At 45.8% G+C, this 16,895-nt stretch overlaps 1 protein-coding gene across 1 annotated transcript; it reads left to right on the top strand.

Moving 5' to 3' along the window:
* Window positions 1-2,148: 2,148 nt before the first annotated feature.
* Window positions 2,149-16,233, top strand: LOC135914022 (uncharacterized). The gene is made up of 3 exons (XM_065446725.1): window positions 2,149-2,476; window positions 6,620-6,711; window positions 15,879-16,233. The coding sequence occupies exons 1-3, from the start codon at window positions 2,173-2,175 to the stop codon at window positions 16,119-16,121; spliced, it is 639 nt and encodes a 212-aa protein (XP_065302797.1). The 5' UTR covers window positions 2,149-2,172; the 3' UTR covers window positions 16,122-16,233.
* The last annotated feature ends 662 nt before the right edge of the window (window positions 16,234-16,895 follow it).

Genomic DNA, 16,895 nt, shown 5'->3' with positions numbered 1-16,895 from the left:
GCCGCTAACAGACAGACGCGACAGATCAAAGCAGCGAGTTTCGTTTTACGATATCTCCCTTAAATGCGATCCTTTCTTAACATTCGGCTCTTTTGCCTCATTTGGTTTGTTTCCCTTTACTTGTGTCGGCATATTGCTTACAGGGGATTGGCCAAGAGTCAGAGGGCGCTAGAAAAGGCGTGCAATTGTTTCTATGAAAACAACGAAAATTTTCGGGAGGAATCGAAGAAATTAAATGCGGCATAGTTTACCTAAATTTCTCCAAGATAGAGAGAAAGGTTTAATGATACGAAATACAGAGAGGTCCGCCTGAGGTACATTCCTTCAGCCTGCTGCTCTGCGTTGGGGTAAGGGGAGGAGAGAAAGAAAGAGGGAAGAAAGAGGGAAAGAAAGAGGGGCATGATGGGTGACGATGACGAGAGGAGGAGGATGTAAAATATATAGCAAGCAATATGGTCCACAAAATCATACAGGCCAGGCCCGCACTTTAAATAGGCATATCCTTAAATAAGCAGAAACTCCTCCACGGCTGAGCAAGCATCCTACAGTGTAGTGTAACAAGCATGGAGGCGCCCATAGAGATTATGTCAGGCGTGAAAGACTTCAATCCAAGTCATCGAAGCGTTACATCTAGAAAGTGTTTATAGGAAATGTTAGCCTACTCTTCTTCCTCCATTATTTGTTCGGCCCTATCTTTCTTGAGGAGGCAGCCGTCATGCCGCTTCCCATAGTCAGTTCCCGGCCCTTCCCTTAATGTTTTATTCATTTGTGTCGATGTTTTATGTTTCCATATCTACGGCAAAACAGTGAATTGGAGAACAAGGAGATGTTCCAGGATGAGAAAGAGGCGCAGGCTCGCCACATTCGGCAAATTTTCAGGCCGAACTTCTGGCAATAGTTCTTGCCTTGCAAAAGTTACCCCTTCATACTACAAAAGTAACAGATTCTCTAAATGTATGCAGCACGCCTAATGCGCCTACAAATCGACAGCATTGAACATGTTTACACATTAGCTTCGCCTTACTTAAGTTTAGTTCATTTAGTATGGGTCCTAGGCCACCGAGACATTCATATTAATGAAATAGCCGATTCCTTAGCACGAGCTTCTTTAACAGGTCCGCTGATATCTGTGCTGCCGGCAACTACACACATCACTGCAGCCAGATATAGGCAGTTTTCTTGGACCGAAGACAAAAAAGCCCTGTCATTAGCAAAATGCACAGATTTTATGCACCTAAATTATTCTTGGAACAGACAATGGTGTTCTAACGGGCAATTAGAAGTTTCATTTACAAGGCTGCCCTTCCCCCACCCCCCTCCGTTGCAGTATTCCAACACGGAATTTTACTTGCACAGATCTGGTCTAGCGGCGTCCCCTTTATGCTACCTCTGCAATGAGCCAGAATCCATAGATCCTTTTTTTTTATCGTGTCGGCGGTTTCTTTTACCCATGAAAAACAATGTCTCGAAATTTCGCTTCAAAATCTAGGATGGCCTTTAAGCAGTACTGTTATACTCTTCCTTGGAACAAGAGTATTAGGATACAGACACAGGAGCGCTTGCCTAGCCATTTATAATTTCGTATGCGACACAAAAAGACCATCTTATTAATATTTCGTAGTTTCTACAATTGATTTACTTCTACTTAAATTTAGAAAATTCAATAAGTAAGGCACTATTCACAGTTACAGTCTTAATATTATTAATATTATTATTATTATTATTATTATTATTATTATTATTATTATTATTATTATTATTATTATTATTATTATTATTATTATTATTATTATTATTATTATTATTATAATTATTACTTTTATTATTTAAAATTTAACTTGCTCACGTTTAAGTATATCATTTACTTTATGTATTACAGTAACAAGTTTTTGTTAGTATTCCTATCGAGGAAGGCTGGCTATCGTATTGGTCACTACTTTATCTCATGCATTAACACTTTATTTTTCATCTCGGGTTATTCATTTGTTTCCCTTTTTTATGGTATTTATTTATTAACTAAATAATTTCAGTTTTCAATGATATTACCACCCGATTCGTGGCCTATCTCCCATAGTGGGTTTGTGCCATCAATTGAGGCTTCATGATCATCATCTTCTTCTTCACCATCATCAGCATCAGCATCAGCATCATCATCAATGTGCACGCTTCAGCATGTCGATAGCCGACGCTCTGCGAGCCGTAGAAGACGACGAGGAAGGCACCGGCGCCTGCTGGCGCGGCTCTGATTGCGGCCAAACCGATGGAGGCGGACTCATCCGGCGTCGGCGGCGGTGGCCATCAGCGGTCTTCATGCGCCGGGCGGCGCCCTGGCTGCGCCTGGCCACCGTGCAGGGCGCCGCCCCGGACCGGGGCACCCTGCCGCCGCTAGATGCCGCGGACCGCGACCTGCTCACTCCCCTGGTCGTGGCCATCGTGTTCACGGCGTTCCTGATAGGATTCGCCCAAGGCGCCGACGGTCAGTCGTGACACTTTCTTTACCGTACACCTACCTGTTGGGAGCGCACCTGCTCTTATTCACTCACGGTCAATTTTAGTGTGAGTTTGAGTGACGAGAGAGAGAGAGAAGGAGATTCTTGATGATGGGAAGGAAAGGTTGGGGCAAAGTGCAGCGCAGTAACTGTCTCTCAGCAGAGGACACCTCAACCACGCTGCACAGGGGGTAGGGAATGAAAGTAGGGGGAGAGTAAGAGCACCAGAAACAGCAGCACGCCGCGGAAATGTGATGGAGCTAAAGGCGGTCGGCAAGGCCGACAGCCTCGGCGAATGTCAGGAGCGCACATAGAAGTGTCCTGTGTCGTGAAGGGCAGCCCGAGGGGTGCAAAAGTTCAGTCACGGTGTCGCACGGCAGGCCGTGCCCCCGGTAAACACGGGCAAGGTACGCGCGCGCGAGCGATAAGTTGGGGCACTCACATAGCAGGTGCTGGAGTGTCTCGATCGATGGGCGTGAGCGGACGTTTGAAAGGGGGTGAGTGGGTGCGTAGGGTGGCGATGAACCTGACGATGAAAGTGAGTATGTGGGAAAGTGAGTGTGGGAGCTTTGGACAGTTGGTACGACATACCTGGAAATTTTAAAGCAATACAAAACCACGAGAGATCAGACCAAGAAAGGCCCAGACACAGCGCTATGTATATGTCGTTCTCTGTAAGGTCTCCCACCATGTCGCCCTGTTTTAAGATCCCCAAAAACGTGAGTGCACGTGAGCAAGGCCGTCAATCGGTGCGTGTGAGTCTCCGTGAGTGTGAAGGATTTAGAGCTTCACTGCGTGAATGAACGCGATTACGAGTTGTGTGGTTTCACGTCCCCGAGCTTCACAGTGGACTATCAGGAACACCGTCGTTACGGTGGTTTCGCGATTACTGTGACCACCCATGGTTGTTTAACATGCACACATAGCACGGTACGCGAGCGTTTTTGCCTTCCGCTCGCAGGATTCGAGTGTACATGCGAGTAAGGGGCAGTGATTATAAGCAGAAGTTAGCGCGAACATGAGTTAGTGCCCCTAATTGTGACTGGACATTACAGTTCGAGTAAATGCACAGACGGAGAAATACTGGGTAGCGTTAGAAGCCACTTATTTTGCAGGTGTTTGAAATGTGTAGGCTCCACTAACAAAAAAATTAAGATGAAAAAATCTGCAAACAATTAGTATTAGGTGGCTCCGCATATTGAAAGCACCCCGAAGTCATGGACTGCAGATCACCGATATCCTAAAGAGCTAACGTATTTCACTGCGGAGTCGCAACTGATAAACAAAAGAAACCTGAATGACAATTAAGTATCCGACAAGAAGCAATGCAATAAAAAATTATAGACGTAGCGTTAAGGGTAGAAAGACGTAAGTATGAATAAGAAAGTATCGATTAGAAACGTAGGTGGCTCATACTTTAGTTGGAATTAAGAGGCATCACTTGTGCAAGTCATGCAATGCGTTGTGCAGGTAACCCGTCGCCTTTCTGAGCAACAAAATGGGTGCCGAGGCAATGTAAGCTGATGCAATGTAAGCCTAAGATGCAATGTAAGCGTAAGATGCAGTCGGCATCAGTACGACAGGAATAAGCTGAGATCGCTTGAGTGGGTCTTCGTCTTGTAGATGAATTACAATAGGAGAATCATAACAACAGGGAATAGAAAGAGCGCAAAATGGAAGCCGCAGAAACATACGCCAGACTATTTCCTGGTTGCGTAGCGTGATCGTTCTTTATTTAAGTTTTATGTAATTTTCAAAGATTACCTGTGGCTGGTCGCATAATTCTTGTCCTCGACATGAATTACTGGAAGAGGTGGACTTTACTAGCACGAGAAATCGAAGCAGAAATACAGCTACTTAACAAAAATCCGCTAATTTACTTCCTAATTCGTCACGTAGCGGCACATATTGCAATTTTAGAATCGTAGCCAGTGAGCTTGCGACGCGTATCCACAGGACAGTGGGGCCTTCAATTCTCCATTCCGAGCAACAAGAGTCGCTACTGTTTCAGAAAATGTTGACAATGTAGGAGTCACGGTTCGTCGGTGAGCTTTAGAAGCGCCCATATTTACGCATGTCGTTATTTGCGTTAGCTTATTGTAAAGCATCCAGCAGGGGGTCAGGAAAGGCGAGTCCTCTTGTCGGAAAAAAAAAGAACTGCGGGACGCTTATTCAGGCCTTCATGTGCACAGACGTCATTGAACGCTCTGTTATGCCTCTTCAGGATGCGCTGCTTCTGTTACACGTAGAAGCTTCCGCGCTCCTTTTCAGTTCTCCTACTACACTTTACTCCTTAACACGAATAGCTAAGGCTTTCTCCCGTTTTCGTGGTGGTTAGCGGTGGTCGCGGGGGTCAAACTTTCACCGCTGGTTCAAGGGCACCAATGCAAAGGTCACGTGCTCTAGTGCCTTCGTGCTCTCGCCCACGTGCTGTCGTGCAACCAATTTTCGTAGTGCCTTCACCACCGAACGCCAGCTATTATAGTTTTTTTTAGACTCATGTGCTATAGCGCGAGAGCTTTGGTGCGTCTGAAGGTTTAGATGCTATGGCGAAGCGCTCGAGGACAGCCCTCCTCATCTACCACCACCCCATCCCTCTGTGGCAGCTGCGGCAGAGGACTATAGCAACCGCCTTCCACGCCGGCGCTCGCGCCGATGAACATAACCCAGATAAGGCGAAATCAGCTTGTGTGTATGAATACATATACTACCACTACGGATGTTCTGGTTAACGGCTCTATTCTTTACGGAATTAGACGATACACCAACAAATGACATCTAAATATTTTCACTCGCAAGAATACACTCCTTCAAGCGCATCATTCCTTTAATAAATCGACTAGCTTTCTAGAAGCGTTCGACTGTACACTTACACAGACTAATGTCGTCGATGGCTGCTACGTAATTCTTTTTACGCGCAAGCGTAAATGAGGCGTTCTACTCCGGCGGCGGCTGAGTATGGCGCGGCTGTGCCATACTCCCGCTTTCAATCCTTTTCGGCCGAGTGTAAATTCTGCGGGCAGAAAGCAGATTTGTACCATATGGTATGGGCCTGTCAGGCTAATAGTGCCCTAAAAACTATAAAACAGCCAACGTGGGAAGGATGGGAGGCAGCTCTGTCCAGCTCAGCCCTCAAGGACCAGCGAACCCTCGTGGAAAGAGCTAGGGCGGCGGCTTTAGCCAACGGAATTCCGGAATAAGAATCCGACCACCCTTCTCCTAACTCCCCTCCCATTTTCCTTTAAATAAAACGTTTTCATCATCATCATTCCGCTTTCAAGATAGGGATCCTATCTTGAAAGCGATCTGCGATGCGGACAGTCTGAATCAAGGGGTACCGAGGGCCGATAGCTTCGTGCGCACTATAGCATACATACCCTTGCGCGTCGCCGCGTTCACAAAGGAAAATGGCACTAACTTTTGTTTGTTTCCTATTTCTTTTATCTTTCAGTTTCTTTATGCGCCTTCTCATTTACAGTTTAGATAAACTGACATCGCCGTTGTCTTGGGAAATTCGGCTGGCAATTTTCATTTTCATTTCAGTGTTCGTCACTTCGTAATGTTTTGTACCCGTGTACCCACACTTCCGCTCTTTGAACGCTTATTATGAAAGGTTCCATTACACTGGCTTCACTTTGGTACCTCATTCTGCTATTTATTTTGGTATAGTTTCTCCATTCATGAACAGCAGACAAAATCTAAACATCTGAACATCTATAGGCATGGCTGATTTCTTGTTTGTTTTTTAACACGGCGTGGCATCACAACGCTGAACGTCACCGCTCTCTTGTGGGTGTCTCTTTGGTCTTTTTAATTCACCTTGCCCTAGCTAGGAGTAAATGTCCGGGATGCTTGCAGCTATGACTTAACGCTGGTCGGCGGACGGCTTTTTGAACAACAAAATGTTCAAACAAATACGTTGAGCAAACAAATACGTTCAAAGCCGAATCGCGTCAAGCACACAGTGACACTCGTTGTGTTTGAACTGATTGTTCAACGTGGTTCCCGAGGGACGCGTCATGTTTCAAGCATGACGTTAGCACTCTAAATTCCCGCGCATCTCAAAGCAAGTGTCAAATGTCGCTTTATAAAATCCGCTTATCAGACTCTCTTTATTGTCTCGTGCGCAGACCTGTTCCAGGACATGGGCCTGGAGGCTTACTATGCGGACGACGATCGACACATGACCCGGACCGTCATGGCTCCAGGATTATCTAGAGAGGTCCGTGGAGATTCAAGGTTAAGATCATGCTTTTATAACGCGTTGACTGCTTCTGTTAGAGCGTTAGCGTCCTCCTACTTCTTCGCAAATTTCAGTGTGTGCCTAAAATCGGAGCATGCTGGTGGCCTTCGAGTATTATCATCTATATACCATTCCTATTATATTTAGCGAGATCAGCGACAGTGCTGCTTGCATTACCCTATAGCTTCCAAAGCGCATTGTTCCGACTAAACGCCAGTATTAAGCTCTAAAGCAAGGATACAGTGAATACGCCATCTTGTATGAACTCGAAGGCGCTTGCACGCGCCGTAACAGCGCGAAATGTGAGCTTGTTAGTATTCTTTTAAGTGCTGTAAAAGGTCAACTCGATGATAGCTGATCCTTAAATTGAAATTAGCACCAGTAGTACAACACGTATGTGCGGCAACCGAAGCCTTCGGGTGAACAGTACGATTAAAAATCATTTTTCTTTCGCCGTGCATAACGTTGCAAGGAAGAAAACAGGTCTCTAAAATTGGAATAAAGGCTGCATTCCAAAGCTGGCATTGTAAACTGTAGTGAAAAGCATATGAACAGTACATTTTGACTCCCCTTATAAGAATAATACTACCATTTATTTATTATTAGGTGAAGAAAAATGGAAAGACACGTCTCTTTAGTAATGCTCAGTTCCAAAGTCCCAAACACTACTCAGAAAGAAGACACGACCAAAATAAATAACACATAATATATCAAACACTGCACACACTATAACACAAGCCACAAACATGTAAGTAGTATCATCACAGGCACCAACATCGGAAGTACGGCCTAGTTATTAGATGCAGTCACCACATCACGTCGTTAAAATTCTAAATCAAGACTTCCACATACACCTAATAAGTGGAATGCACAACATTGAACTGTCACTCGAAGAAGACGGGATGTTCCAAGGGCCACTTACCCTGGGACAATATGTACTGCAATCGCTTTAAATGAAGTTTAATACTATCATCATCATCATCATCATCATTTTTTATTTTCACCACTGGTTACAAGGTGAAAAAGGGACAGCCGGGAAAAAAGCCGAAATCTCTTCGGCTTGACAAAGCTCCGGTCTCCAAGACAGGCACGGAAGCGGCTGGTGTAGCAATACAATCACGCATAAAGTGTGGATATAAGAGTATTTTTAAACACAAATACATATAGACATTTTCATGTTATTACATAGAAATAAGTTATAATAATGTTGTGTCAAATGACGCCCAGTACACAATTATAGTCTGTTATCTTGCATATTATTATTTAACACAGACTCAGTCGCATATATCACAAGAATGCAAAAGCAATATATGTATACATATATATACATATCTACATACACACACAGACATACATAAATATAACAAATTTCACAGAAGTGTACAATAAACACAAGTTACCATCAGGAAACGTTCTTTTCTTTAGAAATTATTTTACATACTTGCCCAAACCGGCTTGCCCAAACCGGGCAAACCGCCGAACACGGACAACCTCCGGCCCATCTCGCTGACGTCGTCCGAGGGCAAGGTGTTGGAGCACGTCCTCATGTGTAAGTGGCAGGATTACCTGGAGGAGTCGGGACTATACCCCACCACGATCATCAGGTTTCGGTGTTCCCTCGGCACCCAAGACGCGATGATTCTGTTGAAGAATGATATCATTGACGATTACACCCTAACGAAAGAGAACAAGGCGATTCTGGGGCTGGACCTGCAGAGCGCCTTCGACAAGGTGAAGCACTCTGCGATCCTAGCCCAGGTGTCCAGACTCAACATGGGCGCAAGAACGTACAATTACATCAAAGATTTTCTGACGGGGCGGACTACCGAGCTCTGCGCCGGCGATCTACGGCTCCAAGAGAAGAGGCTCGGCAGTGTCGGGACCCCTCAGGGCTCGGTCATCTCACCGTTGTTATTCAACCTCGTTATGATAGGGGTGGCCAAGCGACTCTCTCACATCGAGGGCGTCCGGCACACCATCTACGCCGATGACATAACGCTGTGGGTTCCGGGAGGCAGCGATGGTCCCATTCAGAGCACGCTGCAAGAAGCCGTCGACGCGATCGAAGACCAGCTGAACAGTTCCAGTTTGATCTGCTAACCGAGCAAGTCAGAACTGCTGGTGTTAACACCGAAGTACGTCAGACGTAACAAGAGCGAAGCGAGGGATTACGAGGCCATCAAGATCGTGACGAGGAACGGCCAAGTGATCCCGGAGGTCGACAAAACCCGGGTGCTCGGCATGATTATAGACAAGCGATGGGGCAACTGCGAGACCATTTTCCGCCTTACAGCCAAGATTAACAACGCAATACGTCTCATCAGACGGGTCGCCAACCGCAAGGCCGGGATGAAGGAAGAAAGCTTGATTCGGCTTCTGCAGTCCTTCGTAATCAGCCACGTCACCTACGTTGCAGCCTTCCACAACTGGATGCAGTGTGAAAAGAATAAGATCAACGCCCTGATAGGCCGAGCTTACAAGGCGGCGCTCGGACTATTCGAGCGTACGAACACCAACAAGCTCCTGAGCCTGGGGGTACACAATACCCTCGAGGAAATTGCGGAAGCGCAACGGATCGCCCAGCTGGAGCGCCTCTCTATGACCGAAGCCGGCAGGTGCAGACTTCAATACTTGGGCTTCACGCCCGGGGCGAAAAAGGCGAGTAGCGACGTTTCTGTCCCGGACGGGACCCGGCGGCGGATTCGGGTAGATCTCATCCCGAGAATCATGAACCCGGAGTTTAACAAGGAAAGAAGAGCGGCGAGGGCCAAAGCCCTCATCGACTTTCACGCCAAGGACGAGCACGCAAGGTTCGTGGATGCGGCAGAATACCAGGGAGATTGCGCGGCGTTCGTAGCTACCATCATCGAGGCGCCGTCCGGCGCGACGAGGGCAGCGGTGAGCTTACGGGTCCGCGAGGCGTGTCAGGCGGGGAGGAGGTGGCCATTGCCCTGGCCATTGGCGACCCCGGGTGCCAGACGGTGTTGTGCGATTCGCGAAGTGCAGTGCGGAATTATGCAAAGGGCAAAGTGTGTGGTGAGGGTGTGCGCGTTGTGTGCTCGGCTGACCTGCAACGAGAGAATCGGTATGTTAGAATGAAGTGGTTCCGGCGCACGCGGGCAGCGATGCGTCGGAGAAGCACGATAACCACAACGAGACGGTACACGCTGTGGCGCGAGCGCTCACCAACCGCGCCGCTGCAACCGACCGTCCAACGGGCTGTAGTGCCAAGGACCGCATGACGACGTTCAACGAACTTACACAGTTCCACCGCCTGGCTCGAAGGACTTTCCCACCCTCGCACCTGGGGCTGAGCCGAGCGGAGGCGGTGCTGTTCAGAAAATTGCAAACTGGTTCCTTACCCACCCCAGTGATAATGACTTATCTATACCCGACATTATATGTGAGTGATGTGTGCCGCGTGTGCCAGCGGGAGAGGGCCACCCTGATGCACATCCTATGGGATTGCTCCAAGTTCCCCGACGATGCTTCGACAAGTACGATTCCGCCGCGACTCGCGGCTGCGGAGGAATGCTACGACCACGAAAGCCAAACCTGGGCCATCCAGCAGGTCTCGGCGGCTCTTGAAAGACAAAGGCCGAGCGAAACCGACTGAGCGTTGCCCCTCAGGGCTACCGACCACGGGAGTAACACGCACTGGAGTTGAGTAGAGACCACCCGCTGAGAAGACGTCAGGGCCCGCGTCACGGCGCCATTTGGTCATGGTGTCATTCTGCAGGCGACTACATAAAGTTGTTCCTCTCTCTATCTCTCTCTCTCTCTCTCTCTCTCACACACACACACACACACACACACACACACACACACACACACACACACACACACACACACACACACACACACACACACATACTTGCAAATACATATGTGCATCTATGTTAAAAACATAAAAAGTAAATCTGCAGATAGGCTGCTGCTTTCCCGACAGACATCTCGGCAACTTAGCCCAGGGCGTCGTCACATCCTCGAATTTCAACAAACGCGAAGACGCCCTTTGCAGCGTCCAGGGGTGCTATAACGTATAACTATTCCAAACTTTTCTATTCCAATTCTGCTATCAGCCCTCCACAATTGGTCAAAAACTTTTTCGACCACCACCACTTCACCTGTCTGTCACGCGACGTCACGAAAACCGCGATACCTCCCCATCTGATATGATGTGTACACACTGATTATGCATGATTTGACAGAAAAAAGAAAAACTGTTATTTCTGATTCGACCCCTTTTCGCCATTAGCCCTCGGCTATTGGTAAAAAGTTTTCGGGCTGCACCCACTTCACCTGCCTGTCACGCGACGTCACAAAACCGCACAAACTCACTGCGTCATAGTGGCGTGTACGCGATAAAGATGCATTAATATGCCGAACAAAACTGAATTTTCTTCGGAATAGCCGCAGGCTGCCCCGTTCCGAAAGGAATAAAAGATGCCTGCCGCCGATCGCTCAAACGCTGGATACTCGCACCTGCCGGAGAGCATGGGTGTATTTGCGTATAATAAACCTTCTTGCGTGGCCGTGTAACGTTTTCGAGCACTTTAGGCACGTTAACCCCCTCATTCTGCCAACTCTTCTTTGCTGAGGGTCCATTTTAGCGTCATTCTTGAGCTTCCGTTGCATACCGCCGCGATTTTCGACCAGCCACCGCAAGCTAAGTAAGGGAAAGCCGACCAATCGTAGACGCCGGCACCACCCTCTTCATCCGGTTATTGACTTTCAGTGCAGTGGCTCGGCCCCATCGAATCCCTCTCCACTTGAGCGTTCTCCTCGCCTCTTGTCAGCCAATTAGATACGACAAGCCGCTCAGTGTAGGCAATTTTATACGTTTTTCAAGCAAACAAAATTGACCTCCTATGAACGAGGAGAGCGTTTGATTGGTCTGTTCAGACAACCCTGCGGGTGACCGCCCGGTGCTTGCGTTGGTGGCTACGCAAATTTGACGTCAGGAGATTGGAATAGAAACATATTGGAATAGTTTTACGTTATAAGGCCCCAGTTTACAACGCAAAACCCTGCCACGTGGTCCGGGCGCAATCACTGCAGCGGAAACCTGGATTCTAGGAATAATAGTTACAGGTGTGAACGTATAAACACAACGAGAGTATATCATATGTTCTGCGGAACTGTTAGAGCAGTTAACAATACACATCTATAAGAACAAATGCAATATGTTAGTTTTTTTTTAGAGATAACACATCAACATTTTGTTTGTTAGAATAGTTAAGTAGGGAAGGTAGTATACGTTTAAGGCGTTGGCAGCCATAATTAGTACGTGAGAAAGGGATCTGCCATGGTGCCTGGTGATATGAATATGCACTTCTATTTTGTTGTAGAGTTGCCAGGGTTAGGAATGAATCGAGTTTTCCCAGCATAGCATTTCTATAGCTTAGTAATGTTTTGAAGTTGTATATGTCACGGGCTCTGATTATTCTGTTTTGTTGGAAAAGCTCTTGCGTATGCTCGAAAAAAGAAACGTTCGCTATCGCCCGAATTGCTTTCTTTTGAAGTATTTCCAGCATTTGAATCTTTTGCGCTGTAGTGTTACCCCATATAAGTGAACAGTAACTGAGGTGTGAATGGAAAAGAGCATGATAATAGAGACGCTTAACTTTAAAAGGTAATGCGCTTCGATTGCGATTTAACACACCAACAACGTTTCGTACCTTTGAGCAAACATGACTAACGTGTTGATTCCAGGACATATGCGCTGTGAATATTACGCCTACGGTTTTTATGGATGACGTAATGTTAATTTTATACGGACCAAACAGAATATTATCTGGCAATGTAGTAGAACTTTCGGGAGCATGAAAATTAACGCATCTTGTTTTGGTTTCATTGAGGGTGAGGCCGTTCGCCTTAGACCATCCTCGAAGTCCATAACAAACGGAGCTTGCTATAGGCGTTATTTCTTTTAAATCTTTACCTGTAAAGAAAACAGAGAAATCATCTGCATACGCGACAAATTTACACATATCGCTCGCTTGTACAATTTCATTAATGTAATACAGGAAAAGTATCGGGCCAAGAATGCTACCTTGGGGCACACCCTCTGTCAAAGGTTTTATCTGTGATCTGTTCTCATTAATTTCAACAAACTGATGTCGGCTTTCTAAATAAGATCGGATAACTTCAAGTGTTATTCCTCGGAAGCATATTTTTCCAGCTTTATCAGCAGCAATTTATGGTTGACCCTATCAAAGGCTTTGCTGAAGTCTAAGTATAACCCTAAAGTCCGAAATTTTTTCCCATGTTCTCTAGGATAAGCTCCTTCTGTGTACTTAAAGCAGTTTCTGTAGACCGCTTTTTCTTAAACCCGTGTTGACAGTCGGTTAGCAGGCTATGTTTTTGAGAAAAATTATCAATACGAAAGTTAACAATTTTTTGGAGCCCCTTTGATAGCACAGGAAGTATAGATACTGGCCGATAATTGCCCATATTGTTTTTGTCTCCTCCATTCTGAAGAACTATTACTCTCGCTGCCTCCATATTACGCGGGAAAACTCCGGGTGACAGGGAAATATTACAAATGTGCATTACTGCAGGTGAAAGTAAGTCTATGGCGTACTTAATTGGCCTAATTAACAAATCGTCTGCGTCTCCACTATGGCTATCTTTCGAGAATGAAAATGTTGTAATTACCTCAGGGATGCTAGTAGGCTTTAGAAATAAAGATTCTCTTAATGAAGCGGCATGCATTGTATCTTGAATGTCGTGATCTACGCATCCTACTTTAACAAAAAAATTTTTAAAACGGTCCGCAAGTTCTGTACCACCTACAAAAGTGCCATCAATGTTCAACGTATCTATTCGTGTATCGACTGACTTCCGATTTAGTGCTTCGTTTATTTTTTTCCATACTTTGTCACTTCTGCGCATGCAATCATGGTTACATTTACGGCTGTAGTAGTCATTTCCTGCCTTTATTTTCTTTGTTCAATTTATTCCTAAACTGTTTATATTCTTTCCACTTTGACAAGTCCTTCGACTTGATAGAAGACTGATAAAGCTTTTTTTTTTGGTTGATTTGCCTAACGAGTTCTATCGAAATCCATGGCTTGCGCGACTTCGAATCCGATAGTTTTCAAGCGGGAATGATTTGAAGTACAGCGTTGTGAGTTTGCTCATAAACTTATCATATGACTCATTGGCATCTTCAATGGCAAAAATATCGCTCCAGTTCATTTCGCGCGCGGCTTCTCTGAATTTACCTAGCGTTTGAGCCGATATATTGCGGTACGTTGTCTTTGCAGTGCACGCACTTTTAACGGCGCCTTTACGCTCCAGAAAAAAGATATATAGGCATATGATCGCTGATATCATAACTTATGACTCCCGGTTTCATGCTATCGATAGTCGAGTTTATTATGAAAGTGTCTAGTAATGATGATACGCATCGGGGATCTGATGATGCTGCAGAAGTCATTGCACTCTAGGATAGATACAAATTTCGCAGTAGGTGCTGAATTAGTCATCATGTCAATCTTGAAATCCCCACCCAGTGTAAGCAGATAGCCGTTTTCATTTACGTATAACAGAAGGTTATCTAGAAACTAAAAAAAAAGTAGAGTGGCTAGCATTAGGGGGTCGATACAAAACCGCAAATACTGTCTTTTCGTTCTTTATGCATAAGACTTCACAATTTTCTGTAGCTGTGCTATATTCTCTAAGAATATCATACCCTGTTAGAGAAGTTAGAATTGCCACGCCGTCACCTCTGCTTCCCCTGCGGTTCACGAATAAATGCTCGTATCCTCGAGGTATATAATGTTCCGAGTCATCATTGTACCAAGTTTCGGTAAACATCAATACGTCAAATTTTACCTTACATGATTCGATTAGCACAGTGACTTCATCTATTTTTTTAATACTACTACTTGGCTGAGTATCATTGTCGAATTTAAGATAGCGAAAACCAACACTTAGGTGCATAAGGAGCACTATCGCTTTCATAATTCTTGGCTTGGAAGTAATGAATTTAGTGCAGGTGCTCAAGTACCATGGGACTACGATAAAAATTGGTCGGGCGAAGCACTGTCAGTGATACAAAAGTTCGGCCTTGCACTTGTACTCCTCGGGCGATGTTGTAAGTATATGCGGGCACGGCATGGACTTGAGCCAGCACGCAAGTCAACATATGCTAGGCAGGAGGAACAGCGCCATGGTAGCTACCAAGCGTCCAAGAACGCTATCGTTATGAGCGCCGCTAATAGCATTACAGGCGTCGCACCTCGACGCTGGACGATATGAGACCGGATAAGGGCAACGAGGTTTGACGAAACTGAAGGAAAGCTGCCGGCATTAGTCAGCGCCTAGTGAAACATTATATCCGTAAAGAGCACTGGCGCCGGTACCAGTGAAATTGCATAATTTTTTGACATTATGTACCACCTTATTATGTACCAATTTTTTGACATTATGAGCCCAAATGTTTTTATTTTGCATTTTCTGTGGTTTAGGACGAAAGACGTACACTACGAACGAAATGTTTTATGACTGTTATTTGGCTCTGCAATTACCAGAATTTTGATGAATAAATCAGTCGAGACCATGAAACCTGGTCTCGAATTTCATGAAACTTTGGTGTTTCAATAATATAGAACCTATCTGACATAGCAAGGAATCCGTATCGACTGCCGCACCAACGCCGACGCCCACGTCGACGGCGACGGCGATAATACGCCAGGAGTGTCCGTATCATTGCTATAGCAACGTAAGTACTAATGTGTGCAGCGACTTCAAAATTTCTATTGATGGCTGTGCACGCAGGCGTTTTCTATCTATGCCCGGTTATACCGTAACGGCATGGTGTTGTAATATTTACATGATGAAGCAATAATTGAAAGGTATCAGGAAAGTGTAAATCAATTCATTCATTCACAAAACTTTATTAGTGTCCTGAAGCCCGGTCTTTTCAGACCGAGGCGGGCCACGTCCACGTCGGCACCGCCAGGGCGAATCAATCAATCAATCAATCAATCAATAATTCATGTACCGTCATTATTATTATTATTATTATTATTATTATTATTATTATTATTATTATTATTATTATTATTATTATTATTATTATTATTATTATTATTATTATTACGTCATTGTTGATTTGCTTCTAACGCACCTTACAGCGCCTGGAACTGAGCAGCCAGGGATCATCGCTTGGAAGAGCGGACGAGCAGGGAAGTGCGGTCACTTCGTCGTCGTCGTCGCCGGCGTCGACGAGGCTTGGCCGCCGCCACCGGCGCCGCTCTAGCGGCCTCCGTCCTCGGAGGCGCGACACACTCAGCACGCATGCCGTCCGCAGCATCGCCGAGCGGCACAAGCCCAAAACCGTGCCGAAGCCTCCCAACAAGCCGGACACGTCGGCCTGAGAAGCAAGACGCGGCTTTCTTTCTTTTTTTTTCCTCAAGGACACTCTCTCACAACGTACAGAGCTTATCGAAAGTAAATAAAAATTTCGCGACCCAGGCGCTATGACACTTAGCTCTACACTCTGTGCTTTTGTTGTTAAGTTCAGCGGCTCTTGCGGCTTTCAACTCGTTTGCTACGGACAGCACTTACTCCCCTACCACTCCCCACAGCTCCTAAAACTTTGCGCAGTACTCCTGCAATTATGTGTGGGCTCGGCCAGCTATGTGCAATGACGACGCGATGGCGACGTATGCGACGATATGTAAATGGAACATCACAGCCAAAAAATTCCCGCGTGACCGCTCGAACCTTCTTGACGGATGCCCTGAGCGAACAAAGTGCTTGGATCATAGCTGTGCACTATCATAAAAAGAGGCGCACCGTCAGTGACTTTCGCGAATTTTTAGTAAACATCGATCTCATTACCTGCAAGCTCCAAGTTGCTTTACTGTTATGCAGTTCAGTGTCACTGTTTACTCAAATTAATAAATTGTGCGAATGCGTCGAAATTCACCGGCAATAAATGAGCAACTGCTCGATTCGAGTTGCGCAGACAAGGGGGCCTATAACGTAAAACAATTCCAATATGTTTTTATTCCAATCTCCTGACGTCAAATTTGCGTAACCTCCGACGCACGCATCGGGCGATCACAACACCCTCAGGGTTGTCTGAACAGGCCAATCAAACGCACTCCTCGATCATGGGAGGTCATGTTTTTTCGCTTGAAGAACAA

The sequence above is a fragment of the Dermacentor albipictus genome, chromosome 4, assembly GCF_038994185.2.
Source record: "Dermacentor albipictus isolate Rhodes 1998 colony chromosome 4, USDA_Dalb.pri_finalv2, whole genome shotgun sequence".
Classification (NCBI taxonomy): Eukaryota; Metazoa; Arthropoda; class Arachnida; order Ixodida; family Ixodidae; genus Dermacentor; species Dermacentor albipictus.
The sequence above is the reverse complement of the archived record's forward strand: the minus strand, read 5'-3'. Positions and strand labels throughout refer to the sequence as shown.

Coding starts and splice junctions, on each gene's coding strand:
- LOC135914022 (XM_065446725.1), top strand. CDS start 2,173: ATGTCGATAGCCGACGCTCTGCGAGCCGTAGAAGACGACGAGGAAGGC. Junction 2,477..6,619: donor ATTCGCCCAAGGCGCCGACG/GTCAGTCGTGAC, acceptor TCTCGTGCGCAG/ACCTGTTCCAGGACATGGGC. Junction 6,712..15,878: donor CTCCAGGATTATCTAGAGAG/GTCCGTGGAGAT, acceptor CGCACCTTACAG/CGCCTGGAACTGAGCAGCCA.